The sequence below is a fragment of the Bufo bufo genome, chromosome 5, assembly GCF_905171765.1.
Source record: "Bufo bufo chromosome 5, aBufBuf1.1, whole genome shotgun sequence".
In the NCBI taxonomy this organism is placed as follows: Eukaryota; Metazoa; Chordata; class Amphibia; order Anura; family Bufonidae; genus Bufo; species Bufo bufo.
In genome coordinates, this window is record NC_053393.1 from 427,449,304 (window position 1) to 427,474,274 (window position 24,971).

At 45.9% G+C, this 24,971-nt stretch overlaps 1 protein-coding gene across 4 annotated transcripts in view; it reads right to left on the reverse strand.

Annotated features, from left to right (window-relative positions):
* Positions 1 to 19,179, reverse strand: part of ABHD5 (abhydrolase domain containing 5, lysophosphatidic acid acyltransferase) — a 40,868-nt gene extending 21,689 nt beyond the window's left edge. For 2 of the 4 annotated variants that reach the window (XM_040433428.1, XM_040433427.1), the window contains exon 1: positions 19,002 to 19,179. In XM_040433428.1, the coding sequence (XP_040289362.1) occupies positions 19,002 to 19,087 (86 nt within the window). In that variant the 5' untranslated portion in view covers positions 19,088 to 19,179. Of the gene's footprint in view, positions 1 to 18,971 lie in introns of all 4 variants that reach the window. The other 2 variants (XM_040433426.1, XM_040433425.1) reach the window with 1 other exon arrangement.
* Between the last annotated feature and the right edge of the window lie 5,792 nt (positions 19,180 to 24,971).

Below are 24,971 nucleotides of genomic sequence, written 5' to 3' on the forward strand. Positions count from 1 at the left end.
AAAACAGAATGCCTCTTAAAAGCTTCCATTTTGCATTCAGTCTACGAACTCTGTTATAACGGAATTTCTACACCACGCGAACCTGTAAAGTTCGGGTTTGCTCATCCCTAGTAAACTTGCATTCCCCATCAATTCTGGGCTCTGGAGCATTTTTTCCTATAACCCAGCATTGTGCTGTCCCTGTTATTCCTCTTGAACATTTATGAATTGCCACTCTACACGGAAGCTTGTGCAACTTTATAAAACCATTGTACTTGCAGCTGTATTGTGTATAATGGTCCAGATCTACATTCACAACTATGCCGATTGTCACTGGAAACAAACAAGCTTGTTATGGCATACAGCACTGGACTCCTATATTGTATTTGGAGATTCAGGCCCCGATTTATCAAACCAGTCTTATCAATATTTGAGTAAAATGCGACTAATTTCATGGTAACGCACATGTACTCAATAGATCTGGCAGAGGCCACTTATTTTTTGCTCCTGCCAAGTCAACTTCAGAAATCCAGAAGTTTGAGCGTTCCTATGGAGCCCATTAGTTTTTGGCCTTATGATTATAATAGCTGCACTTCACTCCTGACCTGCTGTGGTAGGGACAAAGGTGTGACCGTTTCCCCTTTATGCTCCCTTTATAAAAATGGTGCGCAGGCCGTTACCTTTACTCAACTACACAAATGTTAAGGTAATCTTCAGATTGCGCCATGTTGATAAGTCAGGGTCTTAAAGGCTATGAACACCTTCGGGGCAAAAAAATTTTTTTCATGCGTTTTAATTATTTGGGGATAAAAAAAATAAAAATTCTCTTCAATGGGTCTTTATCATAAATATTGAGCCATTCTGTCACAAAGGGTTAACTTTTTCTAGCCCTGCGCATCCTCTCACTTTCAGCTGGTCAACTAATAACCCATACTTCTAATTTACTAAGAGGTCATAAACACTTATTTAAAGTCCCATTCTTATCAGTAAGATAAGGATTGAGCTTTGAGTGTTTTGAAGGTCTGAGAGCAGAGATAAGGAGCCAATCAGCTAGGCGTCTTAGGCCTCCTTCACATGGGCGAGAATTCCACGCGGGTGCAATGCGGGAGGTGAACGCATTGCACCCGCACTGAATCCGGACCCATTCACTTCAATGGGGCTGTGCAGATAAGCGGTGATTTTCATGCATCACTTTTGCGTTGCGTGAAAAAAAAAAAAAAAAAAAAAAAAAAAAAAAGCAGGTTCTATATTCTGCGTTTTTCACGCAACGCAGGCCCCATAGAAATGAATGGGTCTACGTGAAAATTGCAAGCAAGTGCTGATGCAGTACGATTTTCACGCATGGTAGCTAGGAGATTATCGGGATGAGCAACCCCATTAAAGTGTAATCACTGTATTAATTACCCTTCTAACATGGTTATAAAGTTAAAATATCATTCTTAATACAGAATACTTACAAAAATGTTGCTTGAGGGGGTTAAAAAAAATAAAAATAAACCCCTCAAGCAACATTTTAGTTACATTCTTAATACAGTATGCCATTTTCCTTTATAAACCATGTGAAGGGAAAATAAAATGAATGCAACACCCAACCCAAACGTCAGTAAAGAAGTCCAGGTTCTGGTCTGGGTAGCCCATTCAGTTTGTTCAGGCGCAAAACGCATTGCACTCCTGCAGAGAAAAAAAACAAAAAAAAAAAAAAAAAAACTGAACATTGGAACGCAATCCTAGTCAAAACTGACTGCAATTGCATGCCTACTCGCGTGGTTTTCCCGCAATGCACGCGCGATGCATCCGGAGCAAATCCAGGACACCAGTGTGAAAAAGGCCTTAGGATTGTCATGATGCCAAAATTTGGATTAGATTTCGATACCAGAAAAGTATTGTGATACTCGATACCAGGCGGGGGGGGGAGGGGGGATATCACGCATTTCTTTTTTTTCTGTTACAGCGTTCACCACATAGATCTATTGGGGTGAATAGTATCTTACACCGTCCCTGCTGCCCTGTGCACACAGCCGCAGGGAGATTACCATGGCCAGCTTTAGTAGCGTCCTGGCTGCTATGGTAACATGATTATAGTTTAAAATACTGGGGTTGGGGTGGGGTACTGCGCCACCAATGAAGATAAACTTTTAATACAAATACAGGTGGCGGGTGCTGGTGGTAGTATCCCATACCCCGCCTCTGACAAGATGCTGTGATCCCCGTCAGTTAACCCCTTACGTCCGCCTATATTTGTATTAAAAGGTTAGGCATCTTCATTGGTGGCGCAGTGGCCACAGCGACACAGCGGGGGAGGAAGGGACTGCCTCCTTCTCTATGGTTGCTGAAGAGAACATGGCGCGAGCTCAGAGCAGCACGCCCCATGTTCCTGATACTAGGCTGCACAGTATCGGTAAATGGCAAATCCTGGTATCGAATCGATATGGGTACAAAAGTATAGATTGGGTATTGATAATGTGATACCCAGTGCAACCCTAATTCTGCTAGTAGAGCATCTCAGCCCTGTACAGAGAAAAGTACTCCATATTGTTAAAGACCAAAAAATAAATAGTCCCCAAAAGGTGTACATAGCCTTTGAGGTACTATTACACCAGCAGATGTCATACAGATCATGATAAATAATCGAAGATTTAGCGACTTGCTCATTATACACTTAGATAACCGTTCATACTTGCGACTGTTAGGCTACTTTCACACTCTCGTTTTGTGCGGATCCGTTCAGATAATGCAACCGTCTGCATCCGTTCAGAACAGATCAGTTTGTATCATCTGTAACATTGTCAAGACGAATCCGTCTTGAACACCATTGACATTCAATGGAGGACGGATCCGTTTTCTATTGTGTCAGTGAAACGGATCTGTCTCCATTGACTTACATTGTGTGCCAGGACTGATCCGTTTGGCTCAGTTTCGTCAGACGGACAGAGACTGCAAGCAGCGTTTTGGTGTCCGCCTCCAAAGCAGAATGGAGCCAAACTGATGCATTGTGAGCAGATCCTTATCCATTCAGAATGCATTAAGGGCAGAACTGATCCGTTTAGGACCGCTTGTGAGCCCCGAACGGATCTCACAAATGGAAATCAAACGACAGTGTGAAAGTAGTTCACTTACTTGTGCACTTATTTTAAATTGTTTCTCGTTATAAGGGTCCATTCACACGTCCGTAATTTAGGTCCACATTCGTTCCGCAATTTGCGGACCCATTCACTTTCAATGTGGCTAGAACGGCTGCAAATCCACATTTCCTGGATCCGCAATTTAGTTCCTGGAAAAAAATAGAACATGTCCTATTCTTGTCCGCAATTTGCGGACCAGAAAAGGCATTTTCTATTATAGTGTCTGATGTGCGGATCGCACATTGCAGGTGTCAGTGTTTTGCGGATCCGCAAAACCCTTACGGACGTGTGAATGGACCCTTACATGTAGAGATGGTGGACAGATGCTTTGTCAAGAGGGTGGCATGAGATAGTGAGTAGATGACTCCATATTACACGAACGGATCTATTAATGGAGCGTTTAGCATGCTGAAAGATCACGAGGGATGAGAAACAAGCAATTTGTTGTTCATCTTTTCAAAGATGATACCGATTAGATCACACAATTCTTGTTCATTTTCGCTCGCATGCACGAGAATCTGTACAATAATTCTCTCCGTGCAACAGGGCCTTTATTAAGACGGATGCAGAAAGCCACTGCACAGGCAGATCCTCTGGCAGGCCACTTTGCTGGTGCAGGGAGAGGACAGATGTCCTCCTTCACGTTCTCTGCACAATGCAAGTCACCAAAGCCAACACAGTGGACTGAGCTTCTCCAAAAGGCTTGGCCTTATATTACATGGCTACTTATTCAACTGAATGGACACCATGTAATATTACATATCTCCTAACAGATCATCATTACTGGATGGTGAAGACGATCTACAAGCATCAGCTGACCGTCCAGGTGGTTTCAAATCTAAGGAAGGGTTGGAGAACCCTTTGAAGCATTGCTACGCAATGGCAGAGTTTTTTTGGGGTAGAATTTCTTTAAATGGCATCTGAACGGGGCAACATTTTTGACAGCGATTACATGTTGATACAGGATAATAAAACACTTGGACTAGTTATGTCACACAATGCTGTACTTCTGTGCTCCGTAGTAGAAAATACCAGACCTTTGACCACATTGTATGAATGGCATGTTTTATCTTGCGTGTAGTGTGACAACGTACACTGTATAACTATTTCTAATAGATAAAATAATGCAGGAATCTCATTGCCTAAAAGGTCAAGGACACAACTAATAAGGAGAGATTTATCAACACTGGTGTAAAAGACAGGCTTAGTTGCCCATAGCAACCGGTTAGATTCATTTTACAGAGCTCCTTTGGAAAATGGAAAGGTGGAATCTTGTTGCTGTGGGCAAGTAAGCTTTCCTTTACACTACCTTTGATAATTCTCCCCCAAAATCTTTAAGACATTGGCAGCCATCTCTATATGAATTACGGACCCCCTTTATGACATCCATATACCCCATTACCAAATGGGAAGAACTACCAACATGGAGCAGCTCTTCCACTGTCAGACCCAGGTAGTCCATGTATTTAGACAGTAGGCAATTCAAGTGTTGTTACAAAGCAGTGCTCCAAGGATTCAGCCTCGTCCCCTGGTGCTCCAACTTGCACATGAATAAAAATGCATACATCTCTACAGCAGTTTAGCATACAGACAGAAAAAAAAAAAAAAAAAGTGCATATGTTTGAGTGCATCACAAGTCAAAGTTCTAACCAAAAGGCAAGTTATCCAAAAGTAGCCTCTGAGAGCCTTTGTACAGCGCAGCAGGGGAAGTGCTTTTACTCCATCTTGTGGCAAGACCCAGCTTCTAATCTAGACCACACCTGTAATCAACAATCCAACATTTCTAGTCAGGTGTTTTTTTGTTGACGAGTGTACATAAAAGAAGGACGGGGCAATGGGGGGGTATGCAGGACATGAGACTGGTCTTTACACTGCTGGACACTCTGAACTTAAAGGGCTTCTGCACCTTGTTTTAACTGATGATCTATCCTCTGGATAGATCATCAGCTTCTGATCGGCGGGGGTTGACACCCAGGACCCCAGCTGATCAGCTGTTTGAGAAGGCAGCGGCGCTCCCGTAGGGCCGCGGCCTTCTCACTGTTTACCGCCGGCCCACTGACGTCATGACTAGTATCAACTAGCATGGGCAGGGCCAAGCCCTGTTCACTTGAATGGAGCTTAGCCCCGCCCACGCTAGTTGATACTAGTCGTGACGTCACTGGGCCTGCGGTAAACAGTGAGAAGGCCGCGGTGCTGCTGGAGCGTCGCTGCCTTCTCAAACAGCTGATCAGCGGGGATCCCGGGTGTTGGACCCTCGCCGATCAGAAGCTGATGATCTATCCAGAGGATAGATCAGTTAAATGAAAGTGCAGAACCCCTTTAAAGGGCCTCTGTCAGCAGATCTGTACCTATAAAACTGGTTGACCTGTTACATGTGCACTTGGCAGCTGAAGGCATCAGTGTTGGTCCCATGTTCATGTGTGCGCGCGCATTACCGAGAATTTTTTTAAAATATATGCAAATGAGCCTCTAGGGGCAACAAGGGCGTTTCACTATCTGGCCCCCGCCAAAGTGCATAAGGTGCGGCAGTTGCAGATTGAGCAGAGCTTCTAGGTGCAACGGTAAAGCGCCCCCGTTGCTCCTAGAGGCTCATTTGCATATAATAAACCATAATTTTTCTCTGCAATATGGGCACATATGAACATGGGACCATCACAGATGTCTCCAGTTCCCAAGCGCACACGCAACAGGTCAGCCAGTTTCATAGGTGCAAATCTGCTGACAGATTCCTTTAGCCGCTTTCCTCACCTACCTTTAAGCCTCTTTCACACGGGTGTCCCGGATGAGTCGCGTGTGCATTGCGGGAAACCCGCGCGAGTTTTGACTGAGATTGCACTCCAATGTTCATTTTTTTTCCGTGCGAGTGTAATGCGTTTTGCATGCACGTGAGGGAAGAAAAAAAAAAAAAAAAACTGAATGTGGTACCCAGACCTGAACTCTGACTTCTTCACTGAAGTTCAGGTGTTCTATACATTTTATAACATGGTTATAAAGGAAAATAACAAACATTCTTAATACAGAATGCTAACTAAAATGTGGCTTGAGGGGTTTATAAATAAAATAAATAAAAAATTAACTCGCCTCATACACTTGTTCGCACAGCCGGCATGGTCTTCTTTCGGGACCTGCAAAAGGACCTTTGATTACGTAATCGCGCTCAACACGTGGTAACATCAGCGCAGGTTCTGCTAAATTAAGATTACAAAGGTCCTTTTGCAGGTCCTGAAAGAAGACGATGCCGGCTGCATGAACAAGTGGATGGGAAGAGTTTATTTTTTCTTTTATTTAACCCCTCAAGCAACATTTTAGTAAGCATTCTGTATTAAGAATGCCATTATGTTCCCTTATAACCATGTTATAAGGGAAACTAATACAGTGATTAGACTTTAATGGGGTTGATCGTCCCCCATCATCTCCTAGCTACCATGCGTGAAAATTGCACTGCATCCGCACTTGCGATTTTCACGCAGACCCATTCATTTCTATGGGACCTGTGTTACGCACAACTGATGCGTGAAAAATCACCGCTCATCTGCACAGCCCCATTGAAATGAATGGGTCCGGATTCAGTGCGGGTGCAATGCGTTCACCTCACGCATTGCACCCGCGCGGAATTCTCGCCCGTGTGAAAGGGCCTTAGTGTAAGCAAATCTTAAAACCGCAATTGAGAAATAGACTACCAGCTCTGGGGGCTTTATACTGGCTTTGCTCTTGGGAAATGAAAGAACCTTTGTTTCCCATTAAGGAGAGGATATTCAGAGGGCTGCTCAGCTATGTTTACGTGTACACATGACCATTGGCAGCTTCAGCAGATTTCGTCACAGAGCCCGAGTATAAGCAAGGACAGTTTGTACAAGGTTAGATTCCCAGAGACTCTTTCGAAGAACTTCTGGCAGTCGAGCACTTCCAAGAACTGCACACATGCACCAACAGTGTGGATTTATTTGCATTGCACTTGCATAATCTGAAACCCATGTTCTAGTTTTAACCAATTAGTATTGGGGAAGGGGGGGGGGGGGGGGGGGGGAACACACACCCTTTTAAAACTTGGACAAAGTTCTCACATGAATAAAAGCAGTTTCCTAAATCAGTTTCCCCTCTCTCCATCCCCTGCAATTCTCCTCTTGATCTAAAAAGATGTCCCAGAAAGCTGATTGTGGTTTAACCCCTTTCCAATATCACTCGTACCATTACGGTGCAGCGGGACGTTACTTCGCACAAACAACCGTAATACTATGGCGCGCCAATCAGGTGGGTACAGGAGCCATACAATTCCAATGAGGGGCCCGGCTGTTACTGGGGATTAACCCATTAAATGCCACAGTCAAAGCTGACTAACATCTATGTGGTTTGCAGAGGGAGAGGGCTCCCTCTCACCCCATCTGGTCCCTGCGCTGTGATACAAAAAGTACTATGTACTGGTACCAATGAAAAGGTCAACTGATCCCGCAAAAGGGCTGGACGATCAGCAGAAGAATTTACCAGAAAATGGCGACAGTTTTCTTTTTTGTTTTAAGTATGCATTGTGTAAAAGTGCTAAAATTTAAAAAAAAAAATTTTTATATATATATATATATATATATATATATAGTACTGACTAGCAGAATAACGATAACATGTCATTTTTCACACATTATGTTCACAAACAAAACCCCAAGGCCTCTTTCACACGAGCGTGACGGGCTGGCTCCGGATATGTTCAGGGAAACTCGCACCATTTTGCAAGCGAGTTCAGTCAGTTTGGTCTGCGATTGCGTTCAGTTTTTCCGCGCGGGTGCAATGCATTTTCCACGTGCGTAATAAAAAAACTGAAGGTTTACGAACCTCTCCTAGCAACAATCAGTGAAAAACGCATTGCATCCGCTCTTGCTTCCCGATGCAATGTGTTTTTCACTGAAGCCCCGTTCACTTCTATGGGGCTAGGGCTGCATGAAAGACGCAGGATGTAGAACATGGGGGGGGGGGGGGGGGGGCAGAGGGTGTTCAATAGCGACATGGCGCCCGCAAACCAAGCTGTCAAAATGGGAGCTGCAAAAGCCAAAAAGGTGGTCTTTCCCTTCTGAACCCTGCAGCAGATCCAAACAGCGGTTGACAAGCACATTTATGGCACTTAAATACCCAGAAGAACACACCTCAGAATTAAAGCATGTGGTATGAGTCTAAGATGGCACAAGTTGGGCACTGAAATGCTACATCTTTAGGGGGGGGAATAGAAAATCTGCAGGTGAAAGTTTGACGTTTCACCTCCATTTTCCTTTAATTCTTGGAAAACCATTTATGGGTGGCTTCTTCTACATTAGCCCCATAAAGTGATTTCATAACTAAAATGTTCCTTAAAAAGTGGGTTTCAGATTATTATTTTTTTTTATTGCATTTAAAATCCGCTAAATCGGAAAGCTGTAGATGAGGGGGGGGCGAGTTCGTGTTTTGGTCCCCAATGACACTTTAGATTATTTGGGGGTTAAGATTGGCCTCCCCATAAATAGGTTTTACGATCTTAATCTGGCCCCGGTTCTGAATAAAGTCAGGGACAAAATCTGCGCTTGGCGGAAGCTGATGCTGGCACAGACGGATCGAATAGCTCTGATTAAAATGATTATCCTCCCGATAGTTTTATTTCCGTTGTGTGCCTCCCCTATCTGGATAGATGATATTTTCTTCCATAGGTTAGAGGCTATGATCAATGATTTAATTTGGGGAAGGAAGAGGGTTCGCATAAAGCAGAGATATCTATGGTTGTCGGAGGCAGATGGTGGGCTGTCATTACCCTTTTTTCAAGGTTATTATTTGTGTGCACAGATTCAGCGTTGTTGCTGTTCTAAGGAGAGTTTACTTTCACGATATTTGGCAAAACTTTGATAAACCAGTGGATAATATTTTTGCACGTTTGGAGACTGGGTTTTTGGGAATGAGGAGGTCCCTGCTGATCCCCTGCTCACTGCAGAGGGTTTGGAACAGACTGAAGAAGATCCTTAAATCTTCCGGCCCGTTTGTTTTCACCCCTCTGTGGGAGAACAGGGGGCTGGAGGAGTTCTTCAAAATTACAGATTTTGGTTATTGGGTACGTAATGGTATCAATAGGGTGTCTGACCTTTTTTATATGGGTCGGTTTAAATCACTTTTGGAATTTGGTTTTATTGATAGCTCACCATTAGATTTATTTATGTATTCACGTTTGAAACATATTTGAAGCCTCTAGGAATAGAGGCCCCTTTTTTCCACGAGAGAATATATTTTTTGATTTTTGTGACGCTCAGAAGTATGAAAAAGTGAAGTTATCCAGACTTTATGCAAAACTCCGAATTGCACTGGCAACTGTAACACCTTTCAAAAGCACAAATAAGTGGGAGCAAGAGCTGAATTGCCCCCACTACAGTGGTCTACTATTTATAGGAATGTGAGAGAGGCGACAGTTTCCAGTGCGCACAGGTTAATCCAATTTAAGATCCTCCATAGACTTTACTATACGCCTAAAATCCAGGGAAAATTTCCCCAAAATAAAGATCGGGATTGCTGCTGCTCCAAATGTGGATATATTAATGCGGACTATGTCCACTTGCTTTGGAGCTGCAGCAAAATAAGAAGCTATTGGGATGAGGTTTTCGCTACCCTACAAAGGGAGAGCTAAATGAATTATAACCCGGGGGTTTTGATAGTGCTTTTTGGAGAATGTGGGTTAGAAGGGGAAGTTCCGGCCCAGGTCAGACGGATTTGGATGCGGGGATTGATGGTCGCTAAAGCTATATTGATAAAGTATTGGGGCTCTGTCTCCCCGCCCTCAACAAGGGAGTGGGGGTCATATCTTCAAAAAATTAGAGTTTATGAGGACATTGAAAGGAAACGGAGAATTGCACGCAGAACTACATAGCCATAATTAATATTATTTTATATATTGATGAATGGAGTGGACGGCAGCCAATGGGGGGGGAGGGGGGGAGTGGATATAGTTATTACTGTATATTGTCGTGAGGGTGTTCTTAGGATGTTGTATGGAATTTTTCTTCTTGTAAGGATGTCTATAATTGCCATGCTAGGCATACCGTTGTGATTATTACTGTTTTATGTACTAATATCATAATGTGGAAAATAAAAATATATATTTATCAAAAAAAATTAAAAATCCAAAGCCTTCTAACGTCCAGAATATTTGCAGTGTCAGGAATGTGTTAAATCTAGCCTTAGGGCCCATTCACATGACCATATTTTTCTTTCTGCATTTTTGCGGATCAGATGCCGACCCCATTCGCTTCTATGGAAACAAAATGCACGGATAGCACACCATGTGCAACACTGAGGCTGGTCACGTCAGGTGCCGCTATTGGCTGTTCCCTCCAACACCACCCCCCCCCCCCCTCCCCCTCTGCCCCCAGATGTTTTGATCCGCCTGACTGGGTGATTTATACTATTGCAGTGATGGCCAACCTCCAGCTGTGGAGAAACTACAACTCCCAGCATGCTCCATTCATTTCTATGGAGCTCTGAGAACAGCCAAGCAAGTGTGCATCTTGGGAGTCGTAGCTTTACCCTGGCTGGCGTGCTCTTAGAGAATCCCTTTAATGCCCTGTCATCTTTCAACCTTTATTTAAATCCCTTTCTTTTTTTTGCAGAGCCGCAAAATACGATATACATGCCGATATTTTGCCGAAATGGATCAAGAGATACTTGCAGACCGCAAATAACATACGGACGTCTGAATGAGCCCTTAGAGGAAGAAAAATTAAAAAAAATAAAAATAACCACTCACTATAGTATCCTCCTTTCCCTTGATTTAGAGTTGAAAATGTTGTCACGTCATTTTGTGACAATTTGCAACAGCCTCCATCACATCAGGCTCCACATCATGGCCGACATAACATGTGCACCAGAAAACGTTACATCTGAAATCTACGCCAGCTCCTGGTGCACAGACAGGAGAGGGGAAGACACAAGACACCTCTCACTCCAGCACAGGGCAAATAAGGAGCAGCGCACACAACGCCGGTCTTAAGTCTCCTCGGCAGGGTCATACAAGGCAGAACTAATCTACAAACATGACCAACTATAAAAAGGGGTTGTGTCACTTCAGCAAATTACGTCATATACAGAAAGTGAATACAAGGCACCTACTAATGTATTGTGATCATCCATATTGCTTCCTAGACTCATCTTCCATCACATTATACACTGCTCGTTTCCATGGTTATGACCACCCTGTAATCCAGCAGCAGTGGTCATGCTTGCACACTATTGGGGGGGGGGGGGGGTAACCGCCCTCTGTTAGCTTGGACAGCGGGAGTGCGCATACTCCAGCACTTTTTTCTATAGTGCACGACCACCGCTGATTGATTGCAGGGTGGTCGTAACCCCTGGAAACGAGCAGTGTATAACGCAATTTAAAAATGAAGCCAGCAAAGGAGGTAATATATGGACAATCACAATACATTAGTACCTTTATTACGGCCGATGTATCAGCATCCGGTCAGCAGGGGTCTGACACCTGGGACTCAGATCAGCTGCTGGTGACTTGCAGTAGCAGCGCGGCCTTCTCACCGTTTCCTGCAGGCCTAGTGACGCCACGACTTATCACCGGCTGGGGCGTCGCTCAGCCCCATTGACTGCAATTGTAAGAGGTATGTGCGGTCTACTGTACTGTCCTACGCAGCTGAAGAGTGCAGTATACTGAAGACTTCTATACAATCGGGACAGCGGCAAAGAGGGCACTTCCCTGGGGTCTACAGTGTGAATGGGCCCTGTGTACGAGATCCACTGGAAGCTTTTCCCAGCGTATAGGTCAAACGTAGGTCTCGGTCTTCAGTCTTACATAATGTTATCCACTGGAACGTCAGCTTCCCTCACACCATGTAGCAGTTAATCTTTAGTCACAAACATGAAGGTCCCAAGACCCAGCTGTGACCGATATAAGTCTGCACTTTCCCCTCATTTCTCTTTTTAGCCTTTAGTCACGTTTCAAGGTTTAGGTGTGTAAATACACGTACGGAGGCGTCACTTTACCTCAGCAACTCTTGAAGAAATGTAATGCAATCCTCCATCGCTCCAACAACCTGAACCATTATGAAAAAAAATTTGAAGTTTAGTGTTGTCAATCTAGGGAAAGGAGGGGGGGAATGTAGTCAGCACCAGGGGCATCGCTGGAGCAGTGCTCAAACTGCTGAAACACTCCTCCTGGTGCTCCAATACCTAATTTTTATAGGAATACAGGAATAAAAAAGTACAAGTTTCTCCAGATCGTCGGCACCTACAAAAAGGATAGACCGGTATAGTGTTACACAGCAAGGTCACCCCTACCAGGCTATATGCCTGGTTAATAGGGGTGATCTTGGTGACAGAGCCTCTTTACAGGGGTTATCCAGGCTTTTTCATATTGATGACCTATCCCTTAAATTAGTTCATCAATATCAGACACCCCTGCTGATCAGCTGTACAAGGAAGGGGGGGGGGGAATAGTTTGCGCAAGTGTTGTCTACCTGTCTGCTGCGGTATGTCTATGGACAGCAGCAGCGGACAGGAGGAGAGAAGGGAGACAGCACATGTGCACTGCGTCTCCCTGCACAGCTGATCGGCAGGGGTGCCGGGTGGAGTGTTGGACCCCCGCCGATCTGATATTGATGACCTATTCTAAGGATAGGTCATCAATATGAAAAATATAATATGAGACTGGCACTCCCACGTGGGAATAATAGTGGTACAATCTGGGGCACATACAATCAAAATTACATAAAATCTAAATTAATTGCTGCAGCAAATGTGTAATAAAATCTATAGGATAAAAAAATATCAAAAATGGATATCCAACATGAGTGTCCCTGGGAGGGGAGGGGGGGGAAATAGGTCCCCGATTAGAAAATAAAGTGCACAGGCATATGTCAGGCTCGTTCCTTTGATATAAATGGCAAGTGTCCGATAATACTTAAGTATAAATATGGAGGAGAAAAGTCCGGTTTCTACTTGGTGTCCTCGCACCGTCCCTGGTTTGTATGTTCGGCGCCATACACCCGGCCTCATACAAACCAATTGACGCCGGTCCGGCCAGATGGATGCCACCCGCACCTAGGCCTACTATGTACCTGGACTCTGCCATACGCACTCTAGTTACAGTAACCACGTTACTTATCAATTAGTGGTTAGAGGTAGCCAGCACCTCCCTCCCAATTGCCCAACATAAGCATAGTCTCTTATGTGGCTATGAGGTCTCTCTTAGTGTAAATAGACTAAGCCTTTCCAGTCTGCCCATGTCCACCTAGGTTCAGTAGTACATCACTGACACTAAGTAGTCTAGGAGGCAGCTACTAGTACTCACCCCCGTCCCCTGATGATTCTAGGGGTTGCCTGTAGTGCTATATATTTTCCGTGTATGTTCTATTTGAAGAAACGCGTAGGGACATATGAACATACCCTTCTTTTATCCACGGTTCCATCATTTATTCTAGTCTCACTAGATTAGGTGCTCTACACACCACCCTGGCAGGGTCTCATAAGGACCTTATACCAGGGTCAGGTTCCAGACGGGACCACCCCTTCCAGGGCACGGATCCCGTGTTAGGGCATTAGGGTCATAGTAGGCCAAGCAGGGTACAACAGGGACAGTTCACTCTCCCTGCGGACCCCGACTAGGAATGACCTAATCTATGAAGAATCCCTCCCCCGCATTTTGAACACCTTATCTACGTGCTGAGAAAAGATCCATTGTCCGGGTGTCTCCTGTGTCCGCTGGACACATGCATGGTCTGACCTCACACCGGTAAGATCTACCCTTATTTTAACCTGACTGGGCATTACCTGTTCCCAATTGGGGTTCAGGACGCCCACGCTGGGGTGTTTCTCAGCACCTTCTGTGGCTCCTCTTGACCCTTGGGGTCCACACAGCCCTATTAAGGGCCCGACCTAGGGACTCAGTGTACCGCGACCCGCATTCCTGCGGCTCTATAGTACCCAGGTCCTGACTGTCTGTTTGTAAGGGGGAATTATATATATATATATATATATATATCTCAATAAATACCATGTTTTAAATGTTACTGCCCCTTTGATTTTCCTAGTATGTTCGGCGTCTCACCTTGTTTGTACGCTGCTTCTCGGTCGATGCGCCGTGAACAAAGTTCAGATCACGTGACCTTAGCTAATGCTCGCGAGAGGTGGACTGACGCTCACCGATTCCAGGTAATCAATCTTGCAGACTTTATTTCTCCTGGAGCGCTCCAATTTTTGTATCGCAATATTAGCACATGGGCTTCCAGTAAGGATATCCTGTTGGGAATCTGCTAGATAGAACCAAACGCGTTTCAGGGATCTTTCCCCTTCCTCAGTGGTTAATTCCCAACCACTTGACCACCGAGGAAGGGGAAAGAGATCCCCAAAAACGCATTTGGTTCTATCTAGCAGATTCCCAACAGGATATCCTTACTGGAAGCCCATGTGCTAATATTGCGATACAAAAATTGGAGCGCTCCAGGAGAAATAAAGTCTGCAAGATTGATTACCTGGAATCGGTGAGCGTCAGTCCACCTCTCGCGAGCATTAGCTAAGGTCACGTGATCTGAACTTAGTTCACGGCGCATCGACCGAGAAGCAGCGGCAGCGTACAAACAAGGTGAGACGCCGAACATACAAACCAGGGACGGTGCGAGGACACCAAGTAGAAACCAGACTTTTGTCCTCCATATTTATACTTAAGTATTATCGGACACTTGCCATTTATATCAAAGGAACGAGCCTGACATATAGTCAAGAGTTTGATACAGACGCAAGCACCAAACAGATTGGAAACATGGTATCATAGCGTGGGTGGATCTGCTCAGGACTGTGCACTTTATTTTCTAATCGGGGACCTATCCCCCCTGGTACACATGTTGGATATTCATTTTTGATATTTTTTATTGGAGATTTTATTACAGATTTGCTGCAGCAATTAATTTAGATTTTATGTCATTTTGATTGTATGTGATATTAAATATTGTACCACTATTATTATTCCCACGTGGGAGTGCCAGTCTCATATTATATTTTGTATACTTGCTTTGTTTGAGTGAATCAGCTGAGACTAGAGCACCCATTCCAGCTATTTCTCTACAACACCATCAATATGATAAAGCCTAGAAAATCTTAACATCTCAGATGCCATAATCAATGACCACAAGTGTTTAAAAAAAATGCTAGTGCTAAACAAAAAAAAAATGTATACCACTGACAGCTAAATCTGACAATGCAAACCACCTCACAAAAGCATGAAAGAAATAACAGCCAACACATGAGTCGACACTGCACAATGCGGCACACTCAGCCATTACATAAGCTGAACACAATGGGGACTTTGTTGTTATGCCAGTAATGCTACTAATGTGTCACGTTGTGACCAGAGGCATGTATCCGAATGGCTTACTCAGCATTCATCAGGGTGAGAAACACTGACAGGAGCCCAGCGACCTCACATGACAAGCAACCCAAAATCCAGAGCTGCAGAAGTACCCGTGCTCACCAGAAGAACATCAGCGGAGTATACACTCCCATAAAATAATACCGCCCGGCCATGTTAGACTGCAGTCACACTTGCCTCGTGGTTTCTGCTTATATCGGAAACCATGATGAATTTATAGATACAACGTACAAAGGAGAACAGCGCCCTCCTGACGGGTCCATCAGGTTGTCATCTTCACCAAGTCTGATGACCCACGTGACAAAGTTCAGCCAGGGCTTCTGGAGGCCGGAGAGAGACCTGCAAACCTCACATTAATCCATCGAGGACGTCCCAGAGCCATAACTATTATTCCATTCAGAGCCACACGAGGGCTTGTTTTTTGGCAGAATAAGTTGCACCATCTAATATTGTACACAATGCAGAGTGAAGCCGGTTTAAAAAACGGGACGGAACTCATCTTTATATTTAGGTCTACGGAGCTGTGCAAGGGTTTTTTGGCAAGGCGTTCTGTAGTTCACAAGGTTGCCATCTAGGTTCCCCTCATCCTCCCAATTCCTCACACACTTCAGTGTTTATTTTAATTACAGGGGAAGGGGGCGAGTTGAAGGTTTCCATTTTTAAAACCTTACATTAAAGAGGGATTTTCTAAAACCGATACCTTCATCTGTCGCCCTCCAGCCGTACATTTCCCCCCCCCCCCCCCCCCCCCCCAGACTAGCCCCTTCGTTTCACCACTAGGTTCTGGCGCCTAATGTGTATCAAAGGTACAGGGAGGAGGACCTCCTCAGGGGGCATCTTTCTCCCGAGCTGTGACACTAATCATTGCAGACCACTTCGCAGCCAGGGACAAGACGAGCCGCTCTCGCGAGATTTGGTAAACCTCATGAGGACCGAGCTATGTAAGTGAACACGGTACTCGCTGTACTCACCGCCTGCTCTCGTGACATTTACCAAACTGTGCGAGAACAGCTCGTCTCCTGAGGTCCACAGCGTCAGACAGGGAGAAGACCTGATGAGTTGAGGACTCCCTGTACCTTTGCTATCCATTAGCATATTAGGTGCAGAACAGAGCAGGGGCATAGCAGTGCCACGGAGGAACCAATCGGGGGGCGGGGGTGATGGCATTTGCTGGAGGCTGAAGAATAACTAGACTTGAACATGTGATTGGTTCAACATTCCTGCAGTATGGAGCTCCACAGGAACTTATCGCTGCGGTGGCCTTCAGCCTTGCTAAAGCTCAAGACCACCACACAGAACGAAGAGCATCCCTAATTGCCACACAGCACAGCGCTCCTGAGGAAAGCTGTGGTCACAGTTGACCACGCCATCTTCAGAGCCAAGTGTCTGCGATTGGCGTTATCGACAATCACAGACATTTACACAGTAGACATCTGGAGGCAAACAGCAGAAACCTGTCAGCCATGCCATACACTCCATTCCTGAGGGGAGGGACACCATCCTTAATCTGGAGTACATGCACAGCAGATGTCCTCAAGGGGGTCCAAGGGCGCCTTCACACGCAGAAGATTTTGTTGCAAGAAATTTCAGCGACTGCAACTTCAACTAAATGGGGTTGTTTTGGTGGAAGACACAGATTTCTGCAAGTCTTAGGCTACCTTCACACCTATGGCTGTTCCAGCAGACAAGCGGAGAATCGGGCAGACACAAACAGCAGCATGCAGTACTTTGTGTCCAGCCAGTTCTCTGCCAGAATGCGTACGAATCTCCACCGGACCCCCACTATACGTAATGGGGCCAGCGGACATTCTGTCTGAATGGGCAGTACCAGAACTGGTGAATTCTGTCAGGCTGTTCTCTGCCAGAATGCAACCCAGAGGTGTGAATGTAGCCTTATTTAGATGAATGTAGAAGTCGAAGAAATGTCTATAACAAAATCTGTTGTGTGTGAAGGCGCCCTAAAAAAGGTTTAAGTGGGTGCTGGGAAAAGACTAGCACCAGCTGCCGGCACTATCCCAGACCAGATCTCCACAGGTTGTGGACAGTCTGCATTCTGCTTATTGTCCAATCTTTATATACCTGGTACCAAAAGTTCTGGGGAATTCTCTTCTTCTCTGAAGCACAGATCACAAGGCTTTTTTTGGCATCTGCACAATACTATGAATGGACCTTCACCATACTCCATAGTGACACATCATAGATGCCAGATCAGACAGTATATTCCCTGCACTTAGCTCTCAGAGGATAGAAGACAGGGACCATAAACGTCCCACCAGAATGCCAGGCATGTTACCAGACGAAGTCATCTGGGGAGGGGGTTGTCCGATTGCTAGACCGGGATCGGCGGTGCTAGCGCCTTAAAGTTTTTATACAGTCCTTTTGATTTTAATAGAAACCCAGAAGGTCTTCAAACCAAGGGGGCAAAGCTAGACACCAGTGGACGCCCCAACTCAAGGATCGCCCACCACCGACATGCGAGACGTCTGGGGCTGAACCTTCACCTCAAAGGCTCTGGTAACAAGTCACACGGAGCAGGTATTTCTAGGACAGTCCTACTGCTCCGAATGAGATCCATGTTCACACTGCACAAATAGATCTAGGAAGGAGTTCAGTCCACCACAACTGCTGCGTGTGAACTTTGCCAAGATTTTCTGCAGCAAAAAATAAAAAATACAATTCCTATACTCACCTGTTTCTCCCCAGCGCAGCTCCTCTTATACAAGGCTGCGGCGGTGACAGTGGTGTACAGCATGTGACCGCTGCAGCCAGTCACTGTCCTCAGAGGTATATGTAACCACCACAGCCTTGTATACGAACAGCAGTAGGAGCAGTGCTGCGGAGAGACCGGCGAGGACTCCACAGCACCGCTCCTCTTGCTGTGTGCATACAAGGTTGCGTTAGTGACAGAGGTATACTGTGCCGTATACTTCTGAGGACAGTGACTGGCTGCAGCGGTCACAAGCTGAGGACTTCCATCACTGCCACAGCCTTGTATACGAACAGGGGAGAAACAGGAAAGTATAGGAATAATATGGACAATCACAATACATTAGTAAGTGGCTTGTAATAACTTCCTCCACATGATAAATGCGAAGGCACAACCCCTTTAAGGAAACGTGGAGAACCCCTTTAACAAGATGACATGAAAACAAAGCATCCGCTGGGTTCTGTCAGCCACCATAGACTTCTGATCAGTCCCATATAGGACTTATCAGTGGTCACTCCTGTACAGGCATCTCCTCCCCCTCACATCATCTACAGCCAGTATATGTCATCACTACCGCCAAGTGACGTCACAGGGCAGATATGACAGAACCCAGTAAATGAATGGGGCCACATGAAGACCTCCCCTCTAGCCTACAGTAACCAGGGCGCAGTACAAGGCTCCTGCTGAGACTTGTAGTCCCCGGTCAGCTGGAGCCGCCCCATATCGCGACATAGGTCACACACTGGAAGGACCATCCCGCTAGACAAGGCTCCCCGGGGACGCGGGCACTCACTCTCGGTCTAGCTGCCTCGCTGGTACGTACACAAGAGACCAGACGGCCGCCCTCAGGCTGCTGATCAGTCCTCTGTCCGCCGAGGAAGCCACCGACAGTTCAGCGTCTTCGGCCATGACAGGGCTTCTCCGTCCGTCCGGCAGCTCACTGTAATGCCCGCCGCCACCGGCTCAGCTGTGTTGCTGTGAGGAGAACGTCGAAATCCCCTTTTCGCGTCACCTCTCTCAGACGCGCTAAACGGGGCGGGGACAGCGAGTCAGGTGATCTGGTTTACAGCTGCCGCGTCGCCATGTTTGATGTGGGCAAGTTGTTTACGTGAGGAGTCACTGGGTGAGTGTCAATGGGGCACAGGTTGTGCAGTGAGGGGGCGGGCAGCTGACAGTCACCCGGTGTCACGGAATACTAAATCACAGACCTCCCAAGTGGCCCTCTTTTGGAGGGACAGCCCCTATTTTACTCAAGTCCCTCTTTGCTCCTTAAAATGGCCCTCCTTTTGATCTGAGGAATAGATTTGCATAGTAAGGGCTCATGCATACGAACTTATTTCATGTCCGTGTCCATTCCATTTATTTATAAATTTTTCAGACCGTATGCGGAACCATCGACTTCTACAGGTCCGCAAAAAAAGGAAGTTACTTTGTGTGCAAAAAATAAATAGAACATGTCCTATTATTGTCTGCATTACGGACAAGGATAGGACTGTTCTATTAGGGGCCAGCTGTTCCGTTCCGCAAAATACGGAATGCACACGGATGTCATCCGTTTTTTGCGGACCGCAAAATACATACGGTCGTGTGCATGAGCCCTTACATTGAATATTTATCCAGAAAGGGTTTCTCTGGTTCCTCACTGTATATTCAAGCCCGTCTTGTATATTATCTCATTATTTGATGCAATTGGGATTTTAGAAAAATTCGGATTATTTTTGTGCTGTTTTATAAGAGAAAACTATAGAAGTGTATAGATATTCTCTTCACGGATTGATCGGTATAGATAGGTGATGCCTCTTAGAAAAACTAATCTTTAAGAAATGCAAAAGAAATAAAACAAAATTTGGGGCGATCTGGACCCTCCAGAAAGAAAACCTATGGTGAAACCATATAACCCAGAACACAGGACTTAAAGGGTTTCTGTCACCTGAAAAATGGGTATTAATGCCATCTAGCAGCCCATGTCCTCAGCTCTATACACAAAATCCCGGTGACAGGTTCCCTTTAAGCTGGCTGACGTTAGCGATGTGCTGTCAGCTGAACAGAACTATATTACTGCCATCTCACTGCCTGAAGCCTTTATTGAAACAAACAAACTTCTATAATATGCTAATTAGCCTCTAGGAGCAGGTGGGGGGGGGGGGGGGTCTCCGTTTGCCCACTGCTTTTCACGCCCCTCTCTTGATTGACAGGGCCAGGCAGAAATCTCACGCCGTCCCGTTCAGTATTCAGCGCAGGCAGGGAAGGACGCTTGGTGGCTGCTGGCTTCCTCACTGCGCCTGCGCTGAATAAGCCAGTGAGGAAGCCGGCTGCCTGAGAACATCCTTCCCTCACTGCGCCTAATACTAAACGGGACGGCGCACGCACGATATTTTCTTAGTAGACACAGCCGGCGGGAGGAGAGCAGCGCTGCCTGGCCCTGTCAATCAAGAGAGGGGCGTGAAAAGCAGTGGGCAAACGGAGACCCCCCCCCCCCCCCCCCCCGCTCCTAGAGGCCAATTAGCATATTATAGAAGTTTTTGTTTCAATAAAGGCTTCAGGCAGTGAGATGGCAGTAATATAGTTCTGTTCTGCTGACATCAGCACATCGCTAATCTCAGCCAGCTTAATGCCCATTTTTCAGGTGACAGAAGCCCTTTAAACATAGGGTATGTGCGTCCAAAATAGGGTGGGCACGCTCAGTGTGTACACCCGAGCCCCACTAGACCAGTTATCACTAAGGTTTGTTACCAAACATTGGTTTTATTTCTTATACATTTAAAGGGAACCTGTCGCCTGGAAAAGACAATTTACACTAATCACAGTACCTCTCATAGTGTGCCCAAAGATGTATTCATATCTTCTTTCTGCGTTGTGCTCTCTCATAAAATCAACTTGTAAAACTGTGTTTGGCACCTTTTTAAAGTCGTGCTGAAGTCACGGGGGCAGCGGCCTCCTCGACTCAACCGTCGGATAAGCCCGCCCCTATGCCGCTCCTCCGCATATTGATGGACATTTTTCCCTGTAGCCGTGACCGCGCTCTTCTCACGCCGTGCACGTCCTGCCGCAGCGCGATCCCGGCTACAGCTCCCTCCCTGGCATCTGCATGTTCACTGCGCTGCAGTGCAAGCAGACAGTGATCGCGCTCACGCCGCAGGGGAGAAACGATGGGCGCGAGCGCGCTGTATAGGAACGGCGCTGTGAACAAGATGATGCCAGGGAGGGAGCCGGGATCGCGCTGCGGCAGGACGCGCACAGCGCATGCGCGAGAAGAGCGCGGTCACGGCTACAGGGAAAAAGGTCCATCAATATGTGGAGGAGCGGCATAGGGGCGGGCTTTCCCGACGGTTGAGTCGAGGAGGCCGCTGCCCCCGTGACTTCAGCACGACTTTAAAAAGGTGCCAAACACAGTTGATTTTATGAGACAGCACAACGCAGAAAGATGATATGAATACATCTTTGGGCACACTATGAGAGATACTGTGATTAGTGTAAATTGTCTTTTCCAGGTGACAGGTTCCCTTTAATAAAGATTAGTTTTCTTTTAGCGCCTCACTCCTCTGACAGAAGTGTGGAGATATGCAGGAAAACCGTGATCTTTCGCACAATGAGCCTCGTGTCCCTCTTTGGGAGGTATGCGGTCACACTGTCATGCCTTCATCTATTGCTCCTCAGCACATCAGGGTAGCCTTTGATTAGTGATTTGCCACAACCCCAAAAAGGAGGACATTGCATCGGGGACAGCGGCGGACAACGCTTCAATATTACAGCATGCGCGATACTACAGCAGACAGAACACATACTTGTAATTACACTAGTCCACGGGCAGCGCAATGACCAGGAAGCGGCGCTCACATGGAGCGTCGCCTCCTCTCCAAACAGCTGATCTGTGGCGATTAGATAAATGGCAGGACAACCCCTTTAACTACCCCTGGAGCTCTGGGAGAAAGACACCTCATACCAAAAGTTGACATGCTGTGCATTTCTAAATCCACATGTCAGGTTAATTTCTGCATAATAAAAAACACACACAAGATAAGGCTACTTTCACACTAGCGCTTTTGCTGGATCCGGCAGCGTCTATTATATCAGAAAACGGATCCATCCCCACTGACTTTCATTGTGGGTCATAACGGATCCATCTTGCTCCGCTAACCGTGGCATGCTGCACTTTGCTTTCCGGTATGGGAACGGAATGCATTTTGGAGCACTTCGTTCAGGTTTGTTTTGTCCCCATTGACAATGAATGGGCACAAAATGTAAGTGTTTTTTTTTTCCGGTATTGAGACCTTATGACAGATCTCAATACCGAAAAATAGAAATGCTAGTGTGAAAGTAGCCTAAAACGTGAGACGCTGTGAAGGTAATCAGCTGCGGATTATATACAGGAGATGCCTAGGTTATACCAGCATGCTCCATATCACTATATACAAGAAGATGTATAACTTACACCAGCTGTACATATCAGGGGTCAAACACCCGGGACCCCCGCCGATCAGCTGTTTGAGAAGGCAGCGGTGCTCCTGTGAACACCTCGGCCTCCTCTCAGGAAACAAAGCACAGCGTAGCGCACTGTATAGTGGCCGTTAGGGATGAGCGAATAGACTTTAGATGAAACATCAGAAGTCGATTTGCATAAAACTTCCTTTCAATATTGTACGGAGCGAGCACCCTGTACAGTATTATAATGTATGGGCTCCAATGAGCCAAAGTTATTACTTTGGGAAGTCTCAGGAGATTTTGCATAATAAATTCATAAATGGATTACAAAAAAAAAAAAAAAAGGGGGGGGGGGAAATGGACAAAACACAGGTGGTATCTGGTGTGTCCATGATTTACATGAACCCATAGTCTACAATGGGCATGCTTGGTCCACATGTGGACGAGGCCTAACTCGCTGAAAACATATATACACACACACTATATAAATTAGACATAAAACTGATACCATTCATATTGATAAGTTAGGGCAGGTGCAGCAGAGTACCTGGTGGGGCCCTGGGCTGTGCAGACCCCCTCAATTCTGCACAGGCAAGGCAAGCAACTCAGGCAGAGGACAACTGACACAGGCACCCAATATTGCAGCGCGTAGCTCCTGCGCTCCAGACCCCATTTCACCTTACACAGACACAGAGCTGGATCATGACGTGGAGACATCCTGCGAACCGCACAGACATGCTCCCTGGCCCATTCATTTATCCCCATCATAGTGGATCAATGACCTGCACTGGAATTAAAGACCGAGCACGGGATACATAAAGGGACCCTGTACTGCAGCCACTAAAAAGGATGACTTCTGGCTGTCTGTCCTGGCACTGTCCGTACCAAAACCATACATCTGGCCACCCTACCCCTACTGTAAATTGGCACAGCGTCACATGGCAAACAACGGCCACCATAACAGCACCCACAGTCAGTGAGACACAGCAGCCAAACAAGACCAAATCTCAGCAGCTTACCCCTCCATGTGGCCTCAGACTCCAGACTGAGACTGAGGAGGAGTTTATTAACCCTTTGGCAGTCTCCTGCTAATGAACAACACCTGGGTGGAATGGGAGGAGTGCTGATACCATAAGAATGAGGGGACAGACTGTAGAGAAAAAGACATGAGGCCTGGTTTATTATAGCGCGGCGTACACGGCTCTATGACAACCCCGCGTGCTGCCAGAAGGTTTTACCTAATTTTAGGTGAGGTGTACCTCTGCAGCCTGTGCGCCTGAACTGTGGCTGGGGTAGATTTCAGTCTTCTACACCTGAAAACTGGCATAAAAGAAAATAAATGTGGCGGGGCTGCTGGCCCTACCCCTGCCTCACCACATCCCCTTTTTGGCGAAGGTGGCGTATAAATGCCACATGTGCACAAATTTTGATGCAAGTGGTGTTGAAGTTCTAAAACTATGATAAATTAAGCTCATCCGTGCCTGCACTGCAGCCTACAAACAGCGGCTCCACAATAAACGGGCACTGGCCGTGTGCACACCGTATCATGGATGCGGACCTATTGACTTGAATGGGTTCTCAATCCGGAAGATACTGTGCGGAACAGACGGGAAGCCTACGGAAGCAGTACGTGGGTTTTCTGTCCGTGCCTCCGCACCGCAAAAAAGAAGTGTAAATACATTTTGTCCTTTTTATTTTAGTATTTTTGGGTTTTTATTTTTTATAAAAAGGTAAAATGTAAAAACAGGGGAAAACAGTCTGTTTTGTATATTTTTAACTTTTATTTTTGTTAATAGCACAATGTGCAACTAAAATATTTTATATTTCCCCTTTCCATAATGGTGGTTTTGATATATGAGATGTATGGGTTCTGGTGGACAGGGATCGTGCTAGAAGCCATGTGGTGGCGTTTTTTGTTTTTTTCCAATTTGTTTTTTTCATTTTACATTATTTGCCACCCCATAAGGTCAACTACTTATTAACTTACATTGTGTACCTCTTTATAATGTGTGCCAGTGCAAAAAATACCCCCTTATAATATGTGCCAGTATAAAAACATCCCCTTAGGGCTCATGCACACAACCGTTGGGTGTTCTGCGATCCGCAAATTGCGGATTGCGGATCCCCAAAACACTGATACTAGCAAGGCAATTTGCGGAATGGAACGGCTGGCCCCTAATAGAACCTAAGGCCTATCCTTGTCTGTAATGGGGACAATAATAGGACATGTTCCGTTTTTTTTTTGTGGAACAGCCATGTTGACATATGGACACAGAATGCACATGAAGTAATTTCCGTTTTTTTACGGCCCTATTGAAGTGAATGGTTTCACATACTGGCCGCAAAAAAAACGGAACAGACATGGACAAAA